This window comes from Argentina silus (genome assembly GCF_951799395.1).
Source record: "Argentina silus genome assembly, chromosome: 8".
Taxonomy (NCBI): domain Eukaryota; kingdom Metazoa; phylum Chordata; class Actinopteri; order Argentiniformes; family Argentinidae; genus Argentina; species Argentina silus.
Window position 1 is genome coordinate 5,482,181 of NC_139662.1, and position 23,440 is coordinate 5,505,620.

At 40.6% G+C, this 23,440-nt stretch overlaps 2 protein-coding genes across 2 annotated transcripts in view; one reads left to right on the top strand and one right to left on the bottom strand.

Annotated features, from left to right (window-relative positions):
* Positions 1–14,504, top strand: part of cntn3a.1 (contactin 3a, tandem duplicate 1) — a gene marked incomplete at its 5' end in the record, with an annotated part of 62,812 nt that extends 48,308 nt beyond the window's left edge. The window contains 13 exons of the mRNA XM_083676097.1: positions 164–314; positions 5,923–6,050; positions 8,471–8,646; positions 10,038–10,155; positions 10,602–10,760; positions 11,192–11,341; positions 11,605–11,675; positions 11,847–12,081; positions 12,222–12,337; positions 12,847–13,024; positions 13,319–13,431; positions 13,837–14,005; positions 14,394–14,504. Coding sequence (XP_083532223.1) covers positions 164–314; positions 5,923–6,050; positions 8,471–8,646; positions 10,038–10,155; positions 10,602–10,760; positions 11,192–11,341; positions 11,605–11,675; positions 11,847–12,081; positions 12,222–12,337; positions 12,847–13,024; positions 13,319–13,431; positions 13,837–14,005; positions 14,394–14,485 — 1,856 coding nt within the window. The 3' untranslated portion in view covers positions 14,486–14,504. The remainder of the gene's footprint in view (positions 1–163; positions 315–5,922; positions 6,051–8,470; positions 8,647–10,037; positions 10,156–10,601; positions 10,761–11,191; positions 11,342–11,604; positions 11,676–11,846; positions 12,082–12,221; positions 12,338–12,846; positions 13,025–13,318; positions 13,432–13,836; positions 14,006–14,393) is intronic.
* A 5,154-nt stretch (positions 14,505–19,658) lies between these two features.
* Positions 19,659–23,440, bottom strand: part of LOC310808866 (band 4.1-like protein 1) — a gene marked incomplete at both ends in the record, with an annotated part of 18,014 nt that continues 14,232 nt past the window's right edge. Inside the window, 7 exons of the mRNA XM_083675966.1 lie at positions 19,659–19,793; positions 20,077–20,157; positions 20,334–20,423; positions 20,687–20,746; positions 21,048–21,257; positions 21,500–21,886; positions 22,065–22,115. Coding sequence (XP_083532092.1) covers positions 19,659–19,793; positions 20,077–20,157; positions 20,334–20,423; positions 20,687–20,746; positions 21,048–21,257; positions 21,500–21,886; positions 22,065–22,115 — 1,014 coding nt within the window. The remainder of the gene's footprint in view (positions 19,794–20,076; positions 20,158–20,333; positions 20,424–20,686; positions 20,747–21,047; positions 21,258–21,499; positions 21,887–22,064; positions 22,116–23,440) is intronic.

Consider the following 23,440-nt stretch of genomic DNA (forward strand, 5'->3'; position numbering starts at 1 on the left):
TATTTCAGTAAATTAAGCTCTCACTCTCTCTATATTCCAGTAAATTCTGTTCTCTTTCGCTCTCTTTCCCTCTCGCTCATTTCCTATCACTCCCTCTCTCCGTGTCTCTTTCCCAATTTCCTTTCACTCTCACTCTCCCCCCCTCACCCTCTCTTTCTCTTAGCGATAGCCCCAGACTTCTCCCAGAACCTGTTGAAGACCCAGACCCTGGCCAGGCAGGGGGGAGATGTGCTGATTGAGTGCAGGCCTAAGATGTCTCCCCATGGGATGATCTCCTGGAGGAAGGGGAAGGAGGCACTACGGGAGAGCCACAGGTATGTTACACAACTACTGCATGACAGTGTTGTCAAATGGCATAACCCTGAATGGACCAGACCTTGGAAGGACTTCTGTGTATTATATAAAGGAGGTACTGTAGCATATTTCTGCAAGATCATTGTTTTGTCATTTGTTATTCGTTCTTGTTCATCTTTAGGTTTTCATAGAAATTCCCACTTCTTAGTAGAGCACCATATCCAGAAAGTTACCAATGTGTATTTTATTTGTATTTACTTTAGAAGACGCCAGATTGGAGTGCTTTAAAATGTGATTTTACATTCTATATGCTTTCCATTCTACCTTTCCATTCTATCTACCTCTTTCCTTCCATTCTACCTCTCTCTAAATATTCCCAAGTTGGTGCTACTCTATACATTGCTCTCTTAGCTGTGTGTGGGGCTTATTCCAGAGCATTTACTTAAGGTAATAGGGGCACTTTCAGTCTTTGGCACACAGATCGATGTGCTGATCCATCCACTCATTACCACTCCAGTGAGAGGCTTGTTAAGGCTGATTTATACCTTCCGCATTCACATGTCTGCACTGGTCCGTGCGGAAGATATTGCACAATGGCAGACGTCTGCAGAACAATGCAGACGAGATCCAGAGATCTGCACACCTCCCACAAAAATTGTCTGCATTGAAAGTCTGCATTGAAAAGGTCCACAAAAGGTATAGATGCAAACCCCATGTGGATTGTAATCCACGTCAGCTATGAAAAGCAGCGCAAATGTCAAGGCGGAAAGTAGAAATCAGCCTTGAGGAGCAGAAAGTATGACCCAGGCATTGAGACAGGAGTTGTGTGTGGATGAAACCTGAAGCTACAGTTCAATCATTCACTGATGAACAGCTGTAGCTTGGCTGGCTGGACTCTCCCCTTTGTGGCGGTATTGGCACTGGGGGATCTGGCTAACATGTTGCTTCATTAAGACTGGACATAATGCAATACCTCTGTGCTTATGGGTAGAGTAAGATGGAAAAAGGGCCTGCCTTGAAAAGATATCTCTCACTAATAGTGCAGGAATGATCAGAATTCTTGTAATGGCACAGTAGCATTCCAGGAGAGTAATCCAGGAGAGTCCTTGAGTTCCATGATCTAATTGTTATTTATAGATGGTGTACAGTAAATGTTTTATGGTTGAGCATGGTCATCCAAAGAATGTTGTTGACCACAATCCAAACGATTCCTTTTCGTGTGTGAAAAAATACTGTACTGTTCAGAAAAGCCCATCCAACAAGATGAGAGAGCATTGAAAAATCCAACAGGCAGAGTATAATTAGACATACATTAGAAATAATATAATATAAAATAATCTAATCTGATTCACTCCTAGATTCATGATATTGTTCACTAAACAGTATGTGTGAACTTACCTTTTTGGCAAGAAGTCCATCCCCCATGCGATAACAAATTAATTTGAACCGACCGAATGCCAAGCGGGAGAAATTGCACACCTGCCGGTGCATGTGGAGAACCGGAGGGGGGTCTGTATTTCTCATTTGATCTGGAATTAATTGTATTAACTGGCTCAGCAGCTTTTGTGCTGCGTCTCCTGGATATCCATCTTCACCACAGCAGGGGTGCTGGAGCAGCGACTCACCTCCCCTTCCTCAATGTGTTTGCGAACCACTGGAGGTGATAGTGATATACCTGTTGGTGTGAAGCTGCTTGGAAGACAAAATAGATTGGATGGATGGATAGATCATGCCAAAGCACAAGGAAGAGGCGTTGAATTTGAAGTCTATTTGGGGCAGTGATATCATCCTAAAGATTGTGTGTGTGAGGCTCTCATAATTTCACTCAGATTTTGACATTGTAGAGCATCATTGTTGATGTAAACATGAACTTGAGCTCATAACTGAGTCAAGATGTCTTACTCTGTGAACCTAGCTAAATATAGTTCCCCTGGTGTGGAAAATAATACAGTATCTGCACCAGGAGTCATATCACCATTCCAAAGAGGATTTTATTCAACAAGGAAATCCTTACCTGGAGTGGAAGACATGATTATAAGATGTTGGCTGATTATTAGATTCACAAACCAATTCCCTGTTACTGGCTCTTGGGGTTATATATTTGAGATGGGACTGCTTCAACGTTATTACAGGAGTGGCACACCACTAATCCACCCCTCTCTCAACTACAACACCCAGAGTTCCTTTTTATCTTCCAGGGATTATGTGTTTTAGAGTCTGGCTAGGCTGGGCAGAGGACAGAAAATGACTCTGGGATCTGATTAGTACATCAAATTATGCCACGGTGGTACTACATATCCCAGGCACGTCTTTCTAATAGGATTCGCGTGCACTTACACTGGAGCTATAAGGTTAACAGTAATGTGCTTACCGTAATTCAATTTCAATGCTGACCACTTGCAATGACTGTAAAACGAAAAATAACAAAACAGCTCTGTCAAATTTACATTGGAATTAGACTCTATTTAAAAGATTGCTACTGTATGATAAGCAGTGCCTGTTGTTTTTTTAGTTTTTTTTTTAACATTATCCCTCCCTAATCCAGTTATCCGAAACAGGCAAGCCTTCAACTGTCTGTCAGGATTGTCATGGAGCACTCAAGTGTTTGCAAAGATTGTAACATTTGTTCCCAAAAGTAACTTCAAACATTTTAAAAATGTACTTCCATCGGCTGCACCTCTATGACTGCAACACAATATAGTTCACAATGTCACAATATAGTTCCAATATCCACGATATACAGTAGCACACCTTCCCTCTCATGTGTTATTACAAAGAGGAGGGCTTGCGAGTAAGAATGTAATTGTATTGTCATAAACTCTCCTGTATCCCAGTAAAGTACATACAGTAATATCAATACGTTGAACTGTATGTATTCTGTTAATCTTGGACCGGAATCCCTCCATCAGCACAGCCATTTTCTTTAATTGGTAAGGAATAATGACAATACACTTGAAATTATATACATTTAAGCTATTTAATAGTAACTGACCCTATCAAGGTAAGTTAAATATCCGAGACCACTAAGTGAAATGTTTACAGATAAGGTTGCTGTCCTATTTGCTATTTCAATGCTGCTATATATATGTTTTTCAAATCTTAATATGTGTGTCACTTCATCAAATGGCCATGACATTAGCAATGTTACATTACCTGATTAGCCTACTGTTGAAACAACCGTAATCCATAGCAATCCAAAGCAAAAGATGCAATTTCAAACCGTGCCAATAGTGTTGTTGGACTTAAGGCAGCCTCTCCAGCGAGCAGGGAATATGGAGATTTTGTAGGGAAAATATCAGATGAGGACATGCATATCTATGATACCCATGAGACATGCCCCTCAAATGTGAGTTTCTACGGCCCCAAATGCACAGTAGTCACAATGGCACATAGTGGGCTGACATTAGAATACATGCTGGTGATCCACCTGCACATTTGGCGCATAAAGCACAGATCCGCGATGTGCAAGGAAAAGAGAATAGACCCCATTTATGCTTTTTGAGTTTAAGGTTCAGTTATTGTTTATTGTCATTATGGCAACATTAGATCAAGGATTTAAGGCTAATATCTCACTTTAACACCACACAATAACACAGAGAATGCTGCTTATGTATCCTTACATGGGTGAGTTTTATGAACCTCACACATTTCTGCTACTGTACATCGTAATTGCTGCAAAGAACCTCCAGGCAGATGGGGCCAAAGGTCATTAAGTAGACAGGAAAATATTCCATCTCTATCTCCTTTCCCCTCTTTGAAAGATAAGGAGGATGTCTGGCGTTGTGCAGTTTAATGTCAAATCGTGTCTATGTGACATCTCATATCCATAACTCTTTATTATGGTCCATTTCATTGGAAGCCCTCCAGTTAGGAGAAATGGGTATATCGTACATTATATTCCCAAGGGCCTAGTTACAATAATACAGTAGAAATTGACTAATGCATTCTAATTCTAAAGGGCTTGTACTGTAGGCTTAAATGGTCATATTCAGATGTCTTATAAGGGTTTGCCCCCTGTGGATATCTTTTTGGAAGCAGTGTATTTTGAAGTTGTTGTCTGTTTTAATGTGTGGGGCATGAGCCAGCCCCATCACACCCTCTTGAGCAGTTTACTGTGAGATGAGAAGGCAGTGTAGAGAAGGCAGTGTAGAGAAAGGATTTGCAGTGCTATGTATTTTTGATAGACTAATTAATTGTTAACCACTGTTGGTTCATAGCAGAGTTTATTTGAATTCCATCTCAACTAAATTCAATTGAATGGATATATCCTGATAAATTACTGTAGAACTCACTATCTTGGATAAACTAAGCAAAAATGAACAGAATCAAACTTTGTTTAAGTGAACATGATGGTACAGTATTTGTACTCAGTAAAACAGTATTTTCTGTTCATGTTTAGAAATCCTTTTAGACATGTTCACATGGCACTGTCATGTATATGAACACAGACCAATCTTCTTAAATATAAACATCATACTGTACAGTGTGTCACTCATCATCTGTCCTAGAATACAGTTATGCCTGCCAATTATCTCCCTTTTGAAATGATAACATTTAAAGTACTGTAAATGTTTTTTTTCTGGCTGCACATCGTGCCTGTGATCACATCACAATATATCAAACCTCTTGTGTGTTATTGCTTCAGCAGACACGCCAATCCAACTCATATTATGACAGAATCACAATCCAGATTTTGTGTCCATATTTATTTTTCTGAAAAGTCACTATGTTACGCTGTAATACTCTTTTGCATTTTGTTTTCACATGGTAAAAAAAGTGACTTGTATGTAATAAAGACTAAGTCTTAACAGTATGAGTGGGATTCTGTCATAATATTAGTTGGTTAGGAGTGTCTGTAAGTTGGGGCGCTTTGTGGCGTAGAACACTAATGCGCATACCACATAATCGCAAGGTTCCTGGTTCGATTCCGATCCTCGACATATCTTGCATGTCATCTCTCCTCTCTCTCTCCCATCCTTCCTGTCAATCTCTACTGTCTCTATCCCAATAAAGCAGAAATGCCCTAAATACATATTTTAAAAAAAAGAAGGAGTGTCTGTAAGTTGTTTTGGTCATATTTCCAGAATGAATGGGGCCCTATGAGTCTCAAAATATGACTACTATTGTAGTATCTAAGGAAGCAAAATATGTAACTATAACTGTCTGGATTAATCAACTACAGCCAAGGTCAGTTTTAAACCAGGAATTCATGTTAAAAAGGTGAACATCCTTTTTTCTGATTTCTGTTCAATCAAAACATGATTTAACAGAAAACCAAAAATAACACTCAGAAATAAGCCACTTACATGAAACACAGAGGGGAACCATATTGTACAGCCTTTACTGAACAGGTGTATAACAGCATTTTGTGTAAAAAGCTGCTTGACACTCACCATAAACCTTCATCTCTATGCCTGGGGACATTCTTAGTGGAAATCACAGGCTATGTCTCCTCTCTCTGTCTTTGTTTATCACTAACCTCGTTATGACAGCAGGTTCTGATCCCCTAAATTCTTCACCTTCTGGGAGGAACATGCACTATGGGTCCTTAACCTTCCTATGTTATGTTTTGTTCAGCTTTATCCACAAACTAAATTATGTGTTAAATAAAATGTTTTCTATTATCAGGGTCTCTGTGCTGGACAATGGAAGTCTGCGGATAGCAAACGTTACCAAAATGGACGCCGGTCTCTACACATGTGTAGCAAGGAACCAGTTCGGAGTGGCGAGCAGTGCCGGAAGTCTTTTGGTTAAAGGTACTGTAGAGTATTTAGTAATTAGTTATTTCAACCGTTAGGATAACCTTACACTATTGGAAATGTTTTTATTTTGGAAAATCACAAAATAAATGATTCTGGCTTTTATAAAAAAACTGCCTTTTATAAATTGTTGAGCTGAAAGAAAGGGACCACTGTTATTCGAGGCAATTCAAGTTAAACTATCTGCGCACCTCATGAACAAATCACGGCTTCTCATTACATTAAAGTGGCCTCACTGCAGGTCTGTGTGTGGTATGAATGCTACTATAACAGCCAACCTTCATTTACCACGAGGAGGAGGTACAGGGTTTTTTTGGTCAAGATTTAGAGTAAGCATTTCACTTTAAGAGTCATTGCATTGCTATGCCTTAATGTTTAATTCATACTAAGCTAGCTAATAGCATGCCTTGTTTGTTTAAGGCTTTAATCCATTTAAATCACACGCTTCTGCAAGGCAATGAATTTCCAGGCCCTTCTAAATAGCAGAGTCAACAACAGTCCTCCATAAAAATGCCTTTTGGTGATTCCTCGCAAGTTTTAAATTGCAAATTGGTTGGTATAGAAACGGCTTCCGTTCCTTATTTAGAGCCCCTTTGCCAGAAAGAACGGTGCTATATATACTGTATGTATATTTATAGGTCATATTTGGAGACTATATTCATGAAATTCAGCCAGACCCCTACTATGAAAGAAATTGTTTTCCAGTCGCGTTTAATAGTGGGTTCATGCGGTACTGTTCTCTTATGCCCTAACTTTGTTCACTGCATATGCCTACTCCATCTTGTTTCTGTCTTCAATCTATTTCATCAGAATTTGAAATATGGGCATACAGTATTACTCAAACATCAGTCCTCAAATTAGATTTTAAGCTTATTTTATTATCTTATAAATCACTCAAATCATTGTCATGCACCCCTCTACATGTCAGACATGCTTTTAAGGCATGTACCCAGTAGATTACTCAGGTCTTCTGGCAGAGGGATATTAAGACATACCTTTTTAACCTTACTTTTATTTAGGGTATTTTATAGTGCTTTAATCTTTTAGTCATGTATTTTATCAATTTTTTTCCTATGTTATTTTTTAGTCTTCCTGGTCTTTTAGTCATATGGTCACTGAGTTCTTTTAGGTCATTCCTTTTATTACCTTTGAGGTTTTAGTTTACCATGCATTAGTCTCTATAGTCCTCAAATGTTTTGTACTGTTTGAACCGCTATATTTTTTTTATCCTTGTTGTATTTTGGATTTTTATGTCTTTTCTGCCTTTATTTATTTCTTATTTTCGGTTTAAGTGCATTGTGTTACCTTCATGTATGAATTGAGCTATACTGTATAAATGAAGTTTGATTTGATTTGGTTTGATTGAACTGACATCAGTACATATTATGTCAATAATACACTGAAATGCTGTTGCAACAATGACGTTTGGTGACATTTAAACAGACTCATGTGTTTGTCAAAATGTGTTCAAATGAGTCAGTCTGTGTTTTAAACATACTGTAACCCTTGTCCCCATTTGGTACACTGTTGTCAAAATGGAGAACATGTAATGTACTGTATGTCATTTGAGATTTCCCCTTAATCTTTTTGGTAACCAATTGGCAAACGTTCAACATTGTCAGTTGGAAGTCTTCTATATTCAAATGTCTAAGTCTGGGTGGGAGATAAACAAGCTAGCTAGTATTGAAAGTGCGGTGTACAGACCGCTACTCCCTCTGACACGCTGTGTCTGATTCTCTGTCCATTAGACGCTTATGACACACATGCATAATTCACAGTTGGCTTTGCTGTATAGGCATTTCAGACCCATGTATTGAACCACACTGCTGGAATGAAAGAGACACCCAGCCAAGTCGGACCAAAGATTATGCTGATATACAACACACCCCATGCTGCATTTGAAATATAGATTATTTTTTTGGTCTGGGCACAAATAGAACCAAATTATAAAATCTGAACTGACCTGTGGAAATGGTTGTGTACCGAGGGAGGTTTTTTAGTTTTTTTAGTTTTTTTCTTTTGTGATGCATTACTGAGCTGTGTGTCTGAACAACTGGCAGTCATATAGTTCAAAGAAAAGATAGCTGCACCAAATACTGATAACATGTAAAGTTACACTTCATAACATGTAGTAGATGCTAATCCGATTGATTACAGCTACTCACCAATTTATAATGTGCATAGGTAGTTACAGTTACTGATGAATATGTAATGTGCATTGGTAGTAAATGTAAGAGAACCTCCATCAGGAGGAAAACCATGAAAATAAGTCTGTCACTTTGTATCATCCTCGAAAATGGTATTCATGCACTTAATTTATTTATGCATTTTTTAAATGTCAAATAAATCAAATCCAAAACTACATCTTCCATCTGCCCTCATATAGTCCTAACTAGTCTGTTGTTCTGTTGTTCCAGAGGCCACTATTATCACCAGCCCAACAGGGCACCTGGACGTGACAGTGGGCGAGAGCATTGTCCTCCCTTGCCAGGTCTCCCATGACCCCACACTCGACCTCAAGTTCACCTGGTTCTTCAATGAGCAGCTCATCCACTTTGGGAGCCATGGGGGCTACTTTGAGAAAGTCGGAGGAGTAAGTGCTTCTGACTCAAGGCTGTGTGTGCGTTTTTAAGTTTGCAACTATGATAGATGGCTTGTTTTTAAACTTTTTTTTGGTTGTCAGGAGCGTGTTTTGAGAAACAAACACATTATTTCATGTTATGTATGTACTATGTATGTTCAAATACATGTTAAAAATGTTATACATTCAAATAGGCTGTGTAACGATTAAGGGCAGACAGTGGACACTTTCTTAGCATTAAGTTATAGGTTAGAGAGATGAAATTATAATGATAATTAACATTTACATTAATTACATTGTCAGTTCATATCGATTGTACTGGAGGCAGTGTATTAAATGGTTGCTGATTATGAATCATATCAAATTAGAGTTTACTATTGACAAAAGGGCTCTATGTTTGCCTGTTCCGCTTGTTGACACCTTCTCCATTCACAAAAGGGGTGCCTAAGGAATTTATGATTCAATGTTAAGTCAAGCGTTACATTTGATCATCTAGCACAGAATATATTTCTTTTTTAATTAGAAAAGCAATTATAAGGTCTTGGCTTCTTAATTACCTCCACTTTATTCTGTATTCACTGAGATCATCGGCAATGCCGGTAGCTTTATAATTTGTTTGCCTCTGCAGTTTATTTAAGCACTTGACTCCACATACCACGTAATTGACATAAAGGTAACATGTTGCAAAGCAATAAAGAATCGCAGTACACAAATTAAGTCACTCTGAGGAAGAATGTGCGGCCTTAATTGTGAGTCACTCGCCTTTGACCTGGGTCATACAACAAAGTCCCCTGATAACAAGAAACATTTCCATAGGGGAGGTGTGTTTCCTGAACATTACTAGAGCATTCTTAATGAAGCCTGATACTCCAGACACACCGTGTAAAGAAAATTTTTTTTTTCATGTGATGGTGTCATGTTCAAGAAACGTCCCACAAGGTCTCATAAATGGTCTCTGTTTGGACTCTTTTCAGAAGAAGAAATGTTGTTCCAGCAACCAAAAATCATCAGCTGGATTGTAATTTTGACAAATGTCCACAGTATTACATAAAAACCTTTGCTGAGTGTCCTCACAGTTGTTGGTCGTCTTGACTTGGCTCTGATAAGACAAAAACTTAAAAACAAGAAGACAATTATAGAATCTGTATGGGCCTAAAAGGAATAGGACTGAGGGAAAAAAGAGCCTTTTCAATCTCTCTAGAAGAAACTTTGATAACAAAAAGGTGTTTGAACCAGCCTTGAGACCTTCATTGTGACTTTCATCTCCTTTATTGAACGTGTAACTTATTGTGTACTCAGTCATTCATATCTGAAGTGCTTTTTTATTGGATTTCATTATTCTACAATTCCAAAATGTTATCCTCACTGGTTTGTTTGATTGCTTTTGTATGCTTGATCGACAGCGCTCAGCTGGTGACATCATGATCCGTAACATTCAACTGAGGCATGCTGGGAAGTACACTTGTGCTGTCCAGACCAAGGTGGACAGTGTCTCCATCGCCACAGATGTTGTAGTCAGAGGTATGGTATTGTATGGCTATGTTTTAGCACCAAGTCAGCGACACTATGCTTCTTTCCACCCCCACCTAAACCACACCTATTAAGTTGGCTCCCTAGTGATATAGTGATGCTTAATGATCTCTGTCCATTAACTCAAATAATTGCATAGATAAAATGAGAGAAACCATAGCTTAATGCATCTCATAAAAGAACTGTTGGTATTTAAATGTTGCCACAATTGTAGCAAACGGGGTGTAGAAATAAGCTGGCAACCTTGTGCCCCCCAACGCAACACTATACAATACCATTATGCTAGATCTTTTCATTCGTGATGTGTATAATGTGTAAATGATGTATATTGTACATGCATGAAATAATTACCATTATTCTACTGTATAAGTAGACTATACAGTATAGAATAGTATTGTATAGGGCTGGATAGTAAATATGTGCTCTGGTCCCCTCAGGTCCTCCAGGCCCACCTGTGGATTTCCTGGTGACAGAGATGACAGAGAGCACAGCCTCTTTGTCCTGGGGAACTGGTCCTGACAACCACAGCCCTGTCCTGACCCACACCATCCAGGCCCGCACACCCTTCTCCCTTGGCTGGCAGGGCGTCACCACTGGTAGGGGCATGTGCGTGCGTCCATGCATGCGTGCGTGTAAAATATTGTCACATATTTCAGATCAACACTCCTTCGTTTCTGGAATAACATGAAAAAAACAATAAAGTACTGTAGCATGTTGTATGATACATGTGTGTGTGTGTGTGTGTGTGGGTGTGTGTGTGTGTGTGTGTGTGTGTGTGTGTGTGTGTGTGTGTGTGTGTGTGTGTGTGCGTGTGTGTGTGTGTGGCTGTGTGTGTCTGTGTGTGTGTGTGGTGCATGGTGCGTGTGTGTGTCTCTCTGAGCCCAGCAGAGTAGCATGTTTTATGATGCATGTATTGTGTGTGTGTGTGTGTGTGTGTGTGTGTGCGTGTGTGCGTGCGTGTGCGTGTGTCGTGCGTCGTGCGTGTGTTTACAAGATGCATCCTCATGTTGTTTTAACTGTGTGTCAGTTCCTGAGCTTCTTGAAGGCAGACTTCTATCAGCCACTGTCATTGACCTGAGTCCATGGGTGGAGTATGAGTTCAGAGTATTGGCAACCAATGTCATAGGAACAGGAGAGCCCAGCAAGCCCTCCAAAAAAGCCCGGACCAAAGACATGCGTATGTATCTGCCTCATACAACATACTGTACATCTCAAAACTCAAAAGACCCTCACTGCATCCTTTATGGCCTTTAGTATCAACAAGTTGTTTGTTTCCACTTGTTCATTGTTAGAGGGGTGAAAATATGTCTGCTGGGGGGATGATGATGATGAGGGTATATATTGTGTGCAAATAGACAGCTCTGACAGATACAATGTTGTCATTAAGACAGCTAGAAGTAGAACAAAATGAGGTGTAAACATTTTTGATTGATTTTGCAGCTCCCAAGGTAACCCCAGCCAGAGTGAGTGGAGGCGGTGGCAGTCGTTCTGAGCTAGTCATCACATGGGAGGTGAGCAGTCCCCAACACCTTAAACACTAAATAAAATACTTAGGTTCATTTCTTTTAATTTTTACTCATATCTAAAGCACAATTTATATGAATTCATCAAAAGTCCTTTCTCTCTCTTCTTTTGTTTTCTCTCTTTTCTCTCCCTCTCTCCCTCCTCCCCCCTCTGTGCAGCCTGTTCCTGAGGAGCTCCAAAGTGGCCCGGGGTTCGGCTATGTGGTTGCCTTCCGCCCCCATGGGGCCCAGGGCTGGATGCAGGCTGCAGTCACCTCTCCCGAAGCCTCCAGATATGTCTTCAAGAACGAGAGCATTCCTCCCTTCTCTCCCTACCATGTCAAAGTGGGGGTGTACAACAACAAGGGAGAAGGTCCCTTCGGCCCAGTGGCCACCATGTACTCTGCAGAGGAAGGTAAGATACTGTCACATACCATAGTTCAACACTTCTGGAATAACATTAACATACCAATAAAGTAGCTGAGCATGTTGTATGATACTGTACTTGTATTGTGTGTGCGTGCGTGCATGTGTGTGTGTGTGTGTCTCTCTCAGAGCCCAGCAGAGCCCCAGGGAAGGTGAGGGCCAGGAGTCTGTCAGCGTCTGAGGTGGAGGCCACCTGGAAAGCCCTGCCCTGGAGCAACAACAGGAGACGCATCCTGGGCTATGAGGTGACGTCACAGCAGGCCAATCCTAGTCATAGCATGGATACAACTAACTAATTATAGAATTCAAAACTAGAATTATAAATTATTTTGTATAAAGACCTAGTAATAGCCCCGATTGATGTTGATGATATCCATCCATGCTCCAACCAATTGAGCAACCAACATATGATGAGATATATACTGTAGGCAAGGCAAGTTTATTTATATAGCACATTTCATACACAGAGGCAATTCAAAGTGCTTTACATAAAATAGATAAAAAAGGAAAGAGCATACAAAAAAATAATTAAATAATTAAATAATAATAATAATAATAATAATAAAAAAGCATAAAAGGCATTGTGCAATTATTAGCAGCAATTTAGTTTTCTTTACCTTAGAATGCCTGTTCCCCGGTTGTTTGGGACTCTAACCCAAATCTGAATCACTGTGACGTCTTTGTCAGTTCTGTAACACCTCATTTGTACTGTACTGTAATTCACTTTATGTATGGTATCTCTATCCTACTGTAGCTAACTTACTGGGGTAATAGGGAGACTGCCAGTGTGGTCAGGACGGTTGGCAACAGGACGTCAGTGGTCATCAGAGACCTGGAGAGCAGCAGCACCTACCACATCTCCCTCAGAGCCTATAACAGTGCTGGGGTGGGGCCGCACAGCGCCACGGTCAACGTCACCACCAAGAAACCACGTAAGTTCACCTTCTTTTTCTCTTTCTTTCCTTCTCATTTGCTTGTTAGCTCTTTCACTCTCTCTCTCTCTCTCTCTCTCTCTCTCTCTTTCTCTCTCTCTCTCACTGTTTCTAGCTCCCTCACACACACATAGTCACTTGCACTCACACACACACACACAAACACACATACACACACAAATTCAGACAATGCTGCTAATAAAAACTAAATGACAAAACAACTTCACCATGCTAGCAATGTCTCTGGATGCAACGCTTGACTGTTTTGGGCTTGTCCTCCTTGGTGATCTCCAGCTCCAAGCCAGGCTCCAGTGAAGATCATGTGGAATACCTCCAACTCCAAGGTCATCCTGAAGTGGGACCAGGTCAGAGCACTGGAGAACGAGTCAGAGGTCACAGGGTACAAAGTAAGAGAACAAACACATACTGTATTTCACCTTGTGTATCATATCAAACATGTTTACATTGTACATTTCAAGAGGATATGCTATTCACCAATGTTGAGTTGTTTAGAACTATTGATCCCACAGTCCCACAGTGCACTCCACACAGTGCATGTCTCAGATGATTTATTACAGCTGACTGATTCTTAAAAACCAGCACCGTTTTTCTTATTGTAATTATAATTTCTGACTACATGACCCGACAAGGACAAAAGGCCCTATTTATCTGAGGTGTGTGCGTGTGTGCGTGTGTGTGTGTGTGCGTGTGTGCGTGTGTGTGTATGGGTATGGGTGGGTGTGTCTGTGTCTTTCTCTGTATCTGTATCTGTGTGTGTGCGTACGTGCGCTTGTGTGTCACCTCTCCCCCAGGTGATGTACACCCATGACAGACATAGTCAGCCCAGTGTGGTGGAGACCAACACCACCTCTCTGGAGCTGTCTCTACCCATCAACGAGGACTATGTCATCCAGATCAAACCATTCAGCGAGGGAGGGGAGGGCAGCAGCAGCAGACAAATCACCATCCCCAGGATAGCAGGTGGGACAGTCCAACACATTCTACAATATTTTTAAGAACAAAGATTATAAAATAACAAGAGAAAAATCATACTAGACTGCATTGAAATTCGTATTATACTAATAGCTCCCATTCAAGTCTAAAAAGTTGCCTAAAAAACAGGCCTGAAAAACAGCCTAACAGTGCCACCTACTGATCATTTTGAGCAGTTACACTATTGTAGACAATATTATTGTTTAAGTTTTGCTCAGGGCAGCATTTTGAGTCATGTGCCTTCAAATGTGTTTAGTTTATTGCTGATTTTGTGTCCAGTTTTTCATTGTACTTTGTATATTAAAACAAACAAACAAAGTCATATTTAAAAATTGTAAGCGGCCTGTTGGATTTTACTGGTCTGATATAATTGCAGGTCCCATGGCCATTGGTGCGGCCTCAAAGACCTCAGTATTATCAGTGATCAATATGCTGGCACTCACGCTCACAGCCTGGACCTTCCTATGACAAACACTCTGTGGACGACTCTGCTTTCTATGATGAGACAGTAAAGACTCAGGGGCTGAGAGCCCATGTACCTTCTTTCTTCCTTCCTTTCTTCCTCTCTCCTCTTTCTTCTTTTTTAACAATCCCCGTTGTTGAGAATATAATTTATTTCCAAGTTTGTGAACTGTTCCAACTCAAGCTGCTTTGATGGAGTTGAAAGGATGATAGGACCACTGCAGTCTTTTTATGGAACGTCTTGATTTCTGAGCTCACCAATGGAAATTCTCAAAAGGATTTCTTGATGAAGACAAGGAGATATACAAGATGTACAAGGGGCTATGTACTATGTACTACGTTTCAGAGCCATGAGGAATATTGTGTATTTTGTGTGAGAGGGAAGGATGGATACCCTCGGACATAGTAATGGTACAGCTGAAAGATAGATACCACCAATCAATGATTCAGATTAACTTCCGAAATGATAGAAGTATGTCCTTATTGTTGGATATCTACTGCACTGAAGGCGGGGCTGTGAAGAAAGACCTCTCCCAATTTCACTGATAGTCACTCCTACTTACCAGGGGATTTCTACAAACCTCATCATTGTCTGGACTAGTTTGGGACCTATGTTCCTTTTCCTGGAGATTTATCTTGCTCTTACACATACTGTAGCGCCTCCATATGACATAATCCTTTACTGTTAGTGACTGGACTCCAAGTTGGAGCCAACATGACTTCCATCCTCCCAGCCTCCTACTACTGGCAACTGCAATGGTGTCAGATCCAAAATGGTGTCTGGGATGTAGGGTAGGCTGTTATTGTAAAGCTGACTGGTGGATACCTTTCCCTCCTCTCTTCTATCCTCCCATTACAAGTGCATAAAGAGCCACACTACGCAGTGTGAGCTACATTCTTGTACACTTTATGTATGAAATCCTCAGGTCCCAAATGAGCCTTAAGTCTATTATTATTATTATTATTATTATTATTATTATTATTATTGTCCTTATTCGTCATTACTATTGTTTATTTACATAATTTGTTCATCAAGTATTGTTTATTAGAAATTATCCCAATATTATTTATTGAGAACAAACTCTCCTTTGGATGGTTTATTTTAGTTTTTTGCATTCATTGTCATACCTATTTTTGAGCTTTTGTGCTCAGATATGCCTTTTTCTTATCCGTCTTTCATGATTGACATTGTAAAAGAAGTGGCAGTGATTACTGAGTTTTTCTAACATTGCTTATACTCCTAAAAAGAAAATACAAACAAACCAAGAGGTGGCATTTTACCGTCAACTACTGTTTGGCATGAAAATGGTTGATGTAAGTGGCTTGGGATATCTTAATGGATCAACCTGCTTTTAATAAATATAATGACCTTTTTCTTGTTTTCTTGCTTGTGAGATGAATAATGCTCAATACATTTCTCTGCTCTACATACAGTAGCTTATTGATCAAGGTTCTGTGATGTTATGAGGTCATGTGAATCATAATCAACAAATTGTATCATAAATATTTCCAAAACTACACAACCTAATGCCATATAGAAATGTTCCTTGTGGCAATGTTTACAGGGATACAGATACTACAACTCAAAAACAGACTGACAAAGGTAAATGAACAAACAGAAAACAGAAGAGATTTATCTTGTTCTTTTCAATTTTGTTTATTCATGTAGAAGGAATGCAACTGCAAGTACACTGTACAGCAAAACACAGCAGCAAGCAATGGGGCGCAGCACAGAGCCAAAGTGATGTGAGCTGAGGAGGGGGCCTATACAGATGGGAGGTGAGCTGAGGGGTCAGTGGGTCATCCAGAAGTCATCCAATCAGAGTTTGGCACAGAGTGGTAGGCGTGTCTGTGATTAATCAGTCAGCCTGATTACTTGTCAGACTTCCAAGACTCCTTCTGGATGGAGTATGGTAAAATTGCCCTTATATTCTTATCCAAGATCCATTTGGGTTTTGACCTCCTCATGATGTATAAAGGTTAATATGTGGGTTGGGTAAAGCTATTCCAAGATCTGTGCACTGTCTACACTGCAAGAGACAGGTATCTGGTGCTCCCTAGTGTACAGTAGTAACATTGCCACTAGTCTGAGACCAATTCATCTTGGATCCCTAGAGACCAATAACAATAGGATGGCTGTGGATGTTGCTTTCCCTTACTCCATCATAACACTGGACCCCCACATTTATTATCTAACCAACATTTCAAAAGATGCTGGACGTTAATGCAAAACACAGCATGGCTGTCCCCTGGGAGACGACAGCAGTTACACCGCACACCTACACTTTGACCTGCTAACTGTCCTGAAGCCAACAGAACACTGTCATAAACCTGACATGGCACCTGTATAGTTCAATAACCAAGACATGGCTTTTTCTAGGTGTTGTGATTGGAAAGCGAAAGCATTCTGACAACATAAATCTTATGACAGGATACCTGTCATAACATTCACTACCATTTAAAGGGGTACTGCACCATGTCGTGTTTATGGTGTCATTTTGTTGGCTTTCTGACACATAGTTCATGGAAAGTATAATTCTTGAATAAAAAAGGTGTTGGAAGTAGTTTTTCATACAAAAAAACAATCTCACTACCACCATACATTGGCACACCACACGTCTTATAGCAAATGATGCCCATGGCATCCCTCTAACACTCAGATTTAACCAGACCTAAACACACCAAAAGTAAATGAAGGAGTCAGATACAATAGTAGGTATCACTGTGACACTTCACTTGAAGGAGTATGAATAAGACATTTATTTCAAAGGCCATAATCATGGCAAGACACCTGGTATACGTATGAATAAAGTTTGAATCCATATAACACACAGTAGGCTTATGGTATTCCCATGAGAAAATGGCATATAAAAACCATTAGCAAATGTTAATGCCACAGTATGTTTTAGGTCATTGTTATATAAGCATTATAAGAGTCTTATGTATGCTTCTTCAGGTGCAGTGTAAGCAGTTGTAAAAAGGTTATTACAGCATTACTTTAATGTTTGCAACCAACAGCACAAAGGTTTCCTACTTTTTAAAGTGAGTTGAAAGAGTTAAAAGGCTACAACAACCCTATTTGCACGTTGTGGAGCACTGGGATCAGCAAACTCTTTCTTATTATCACTGAATGTGTTGAATCACTCTCTGTTACTTTTTGTATTGAAAAAAACCGTATGCTAATCATTTCAATTTCCTGTTTCCTGTTGTGAAGTTTAATTTCCTGTGTGCTGATTCTAATATTAGAACAAAGATTTGAGGATGAACAATGCAGACTTTTGCCATGATAATATCTGTTACATTTCACTGACACCTCCATACAGACATATGGGCTGTTCTGTTGTACTATAACTTTGGGATCATAGGTATTTCTTTGTACCTCTTCTAATGGTTTAATTTCATACTTGAAGTCTTTATCATGCGAACAATCTCTAAAATACTAGCTTTATGGGAACCCGTTTGGCAAATTTAAATTGTTGATCTAATGTGAATCTATTTGTACTGTACGTTAACTTAAGACGGATTGCCACATTGGTATAATACAGCAGAAGCTGACAGAAACATGCTCAGAATTTCAACTTCACCATTTTAATAAATACAACAGGCACAGTTTCAACACCAGAGTTTCAGAACCACTCCATCCATAGAAATCCACATGTTCTTACAGTTCAACATCTTGAGCAACAAGAAAGTTATCTTAATACTACAGGAACTTCAATCATGTTCTTCACAAGCGCAATGGCAAGGGTTCAAGGTAGCGGCTAAAAGATGATTTATTTGTTGGAAAAAGAAAAGGCGACACATATATCCAAGACGTTTCAACTGAGGAAATAGAGAATAGGTTGACAGCTCTTGTCTTGTGTTGGTTGATGAGAAAGCATCATTGTGGGCAGAGAAGTTCACCTTAAACCTTTATGTAGAAGTTGTAGTCTCCCCATCTCAAGTCTGGCACATCTGTTACACTCAGTGTCATCAAGCAGCACTCCATAGACCTCGCTGGCACCAACAGAGTCAGTGTATCGTAGGGCATTTTTATCAGCCACTGTTACAGAGATTACTAGAGGTACTGTTATGGACTTGGCTGGTTGGCTGAGCAAGTATAAAAACTAAGGGTAGGCTTTCCCCTTTACTAAACCCTGCTTCACCGCATGCATATCAACAGTACTGGACCTAAATCTAATGGATACATACTTCTTTGTTTTTTTACAAACTAGATATGTAAGCACACATAGTAGGCATTACAGTAAAAGTTGTATTTGTTGTTTGAGGTCTAAAATGGCGGATATGGTAGAATCCAAGTGATTTATCAGGACTTCAGATCACATTGTAGTTCCATTGGCCCCAGAGCTCATATGTAGTCACCCTGTCCTCAAATTGTCCCACGCATCGTGTGACAGGATCAGCCTGGGAGTGGCAGGGGTGTGGTCTTGGACGAGTTTACAGTGAGATGATGAGATAAGCATAGAGGCAGAATGATAGCTCTGAAGATTTTCTGGCAAAAGCCTTCCCAATCTGTTCCCTCGAGGATACATACTACACTAAGGCTGAACAGTTCGACTTGAGCATTGAGATCAGGTTAACCACAGTGGATGTACTGTAGTCCCAATTTTTTACAGAAGGAATTGTGGTGCTGCATGGCTGTCCAACCAAGGTACTTAGTATCGAAGCTCCATTGTCTCTGAAATGTCCATTTGTAATCATCCCAATCAGCGTTTGACCTTATCACGCCAGAGTGATAAATAAAGTAAAGTAAATGTTCATAAATAAAGGGTTGGATTTAGAGGATTGGTGGCTTGGGAGGTTGAGGGATAGGAGTGTGTGTCTGTGTGTGTGTGTGTGTGTGTGTCTGTGTGTGTGTGTGCGTGCGTGCGTGCGTGTGTGCGTGCGTGCGTGCGTCCTTGTGAGTCTGTCTGTCTGTCTGTCTGTCTGTCTGTGTCTGTGTCTGTGTCTGTGTTTGTGTCAGTGTCAGTGTCAGTGTCAGTGTCAGTGTGTGTCCATCGGAGCCCCACAGGCAGTGGTTAAGGTGGTAGGGCACTGGTCTCAGGTCAGGCACCGAAAACATCTGGTCCTGAGGGGGGCGCTCTTGTCCTACAGATCAGGACTGCAGGAGAGAGATTGACAGTGACATTTTGACCCCAAACCAGAGAAACTACAGTTATGCAACATACATTGTTTTAGGTTATGATGACTCCTGTACCTCAGATGGTCTATGTGGATCCTCTGTAGATGATTCTGTTTCCCTGACAACTACTGCCTTGGTGACCAACATGTCTGGATGCTGTTGCTTGGCCTCCTGGATTGCAATAGCAAGGGCCTGTGAGGGACGGAAGTAGCTCAATTAGAGGGATTTTTGTTTACCAGAAATGTGCCTCCATGTTCGATTACTTATCTGTAGTTAATATGGATATGCCCACAGTATTACTGTAGATTATTGGTGGATCAAAATATGTATCTCCAAGTAAAGAGTCAATGAAAAGGGGGGGAAAAATGTACTAATTGTACTAATCTCAACACTGTTTTAAGCCCTGTCTCCACTGCTGTGTCTAGAGTTTGTACAGAATAGACAACACACTGTCCTTGAGCTGCAGTTGACTTACCTGTTCCTGGTCAACATCATCATCTCCTGTGATTATGATCCTCTTCTCAATTCTGGTCTCTGAATAGCCCCCTTTCACTGTCTGAAACATACAACAGCCCATCTTTTCAAAAGACCAAAAAAAAGGTACAAAGCACTAAGCTGTGTTTGACTTTGCACACATTATGCAACATTTAGCAAACTTTGCAAAAACAAAACTCAACCAATAATACAGTATAGGAGGTGGTATAATGTATCATATTTGACAATCTTCGCTACCTTGGTGACATGTGTGGTTGCTGAAGTAACATTCTCAGTGACATGGATTGGGGAACCAGAAGCCTCTCTTCCCAAAGAACCCATGTGAACCTGTCAGGACAGAGCGCTAAACAGCATTAATGCTATTACACACACACACACACACACACACACACACACACACACACACACACACACACACACACACACACACACACACACACACACAGATCTTCACACAAAAGGATGTCAGGCCTACACTCAAAACTTTATTTAGTTTGCCAACACAGTGGTCGAAAAGTAGGTTTAAACCCTGGAGACCTTGAGTGCTGGGTTGAGTTAAAATTGGACAGTTCAAGTAGCGATGTACTCACAGGGGAAACACTCTCTCGTGTTGAATAAGGAACTTCTCCTACACCACTCACACCATGATCCTGAAAGACAGAAAGCCATTTATTCCACTTTAGTATAGAATCAGCCTTTCAAATTTGTCACATGAAATCTCACTCATACAATTGTTGTGATGGCAATGTGATCATCATGCCCTCAATTCAATCATATTGGTTGATCATCAATTGAGTGAATTGTTGCACAAAAAACCCCAGGATAGATCCACAAGTGTATTGTCTCAAATGATGCACTCCCTTTGGCCAGAACATGATTTTTTTCCATCTACATAGTAATAGCCTCATCCAGCTCTATGGTTCCTGATCACCATGGCAACTGTTTAATTACCTGATCTGTGAACTCTACGATGGTTGTTGTGACCTCTGACCCATTGGGCTGTGTCTCGGTCCTGACATCAGTCTTCCTCAGGCCATGGGTGGCTACGAGGTCACTAGCCTCTCGGCTCAGTGCCGTTATGATGCTCACATGACTGGTGTCTCTCAAAGACTGGTCTCTGTCGATAGGCACTGACCTCTTCGGTTTTCTAGGTACAACAGGCTTTGGAGGGAAGAGAGGGACACAATGATAACCATATACACATATAGGTTTTCAATCACTCATGTTGTTTATATTTTAATGTAACAATATGGAACGGTGCTTTACTATGTGATCATTATATCCTGATGCCTACTATCCCATTACCCTACTTCCTTCCAAGGTTAGAAGAGTATTTGAGAAATATTAAACTGGACACAACAAAGTCCTAGATTTAATCTATCAGGGATGGTGGATTACTTTACCTCATGCCTGATCTCTTGTCTGACTTCTTCAACGGGAAGCTGCTTAGCAAGGGGGCTAGCGCTAGCTCCTGTGACAGAAGCCAAGACCATTGGTGGGGGTGGAGGTCCTGGTGGTCCCTGCAGGAGATCAATACCCAGACTTAGGCCCACATCGGGGGATACCTCCCTCTCTCCTAACTCGGTCATGCCCCTGGAGAACTCCTCCATGCCCGTGTGGAGGTCCATAAGGACGGTAAAGTCCACCTCAGCCTCCAGGCTGGACGTGGAGCTGACCGTGATGCTGGAGCACTTGCGCTCAATGCCCAGATGGGTCTCCTTCAGATACAGGGTCTCGTTGTCTGGGTCATCCTCGGACACCGAGCCCAGCCGCCTCTCCCACGGCTCTCTCTGTAGGACAGGATAGATGGAAAATGTTAGCTTAAGGGCAGAATTTGTGAAGAGAAAAAAATAAACATATAAGGTATACTGTAGGGAACAAACAGATAATATAAGTTAAGCAGCTCATTAAGTGGTTGAACAGTAGATGCTAGCTGGCATATGCACAAAGGATAAATTGATGACTCACCATGGCTTCATCCAAAGGCTCCTCGTGAATGGCAGGTGTAGGAGGCGTCTCCTATAGAAAGAAAATGAATTATTTTCAATCATGAAAAGCCACTTTTAAATCACCTGAGGAAAACTCATGACAAATGTACTGTAATGTCTGAATATTTCAATAATTATTTTGATTGTAAAAGAAAGAGAGGATGTCCAAATAGAAGTCAGACTGTCAATGCAGTGAGATTACATTTTGGGTTAAGTTTTTGCTACAGTAAATGGCTGGCTAAAATAATTTCCTAACCATGGAGTGAAAGCTTTTGTTTCTGTCCTTGTACACATAGATTAGCCTCCAGAAAAGACAAAGAAGTGCTAGCATTTGGTCATGTTCAATTTATATAAAAAAAATAAAAAAAATGAAATGAGCATTAACAAGGCTTTGGTGGTCTCATAATGCTATGGTAACCCGATTACAGAAATCCTCAGCCAACCATTTATTGGCACTGTATTACCATACCTGCACTATTACATTCTAGCTGATAGCTCTATTAACTTGAGGTAATTGTTGCTAAAACATGCACAGGATGTATACAAGGTTGGAATTACTGAAAAACCAAATGACTGCAAGTGCAATGGTAATGCCATGCACTGTATAGGTTAGATAACAATCCCTTTCAGGAATCAGGTATTTGTACATTTAACTCTACTGTACAAATGCCTCAGCCCTGAGAATGATGACAGCTCTGCAGAAACAGCACTTAACACCGTAATAATGAATTCCATATTTGGCCATTGCTGCAGAGTTGCCAACACTGAATATTTGGTCCAAAACTCACACTGTTTGCAAAAAAAGAACATTCACAAAATTAGTGCCATCAAAGGAAGGGGATGGTGAGAAGGCCTTGGGCTCCTTGCAACAGCAACCACCTTTGGCCAAGGAGGAAAGAGGGTGATGTTGGAAGGAGAGACCAGGTGTTAAAGTGGCGAGTTAAGGAGGAGGAAATAACACCAGAAGCTTAAGCAATGAAAACTTTGCTTAAAGGCCCACCGGGTTCTGAAATGGGCAAGCAAGATGTTTAGCTTTGCAGAGGGGAACGAGAGATAGTAAGGAGCTCCCCAGACCATGGTCGTGAATTAAATCTCAAAATGGCATCGGCCAATGACAAGATGCGAGGGACTTTTTACCTGCTTTATACAGCCACATGAGTTCTACATGTGTATATTCAAGTGGTAAAAACAAGGTTGGTGCGATATCGCCAGAAGCACATGCAATGCTTTAGTTTCCGATGATTGACAAGCAGTTTAGGCAGACGTTTACCACTTGCTTCCACTTGGTCGCTTCCAGGTTGGAGTTTCTGTAATGGGCATTGCTGAGGTCGTTGGTGGCGTTCTGTCTGTTGCAAA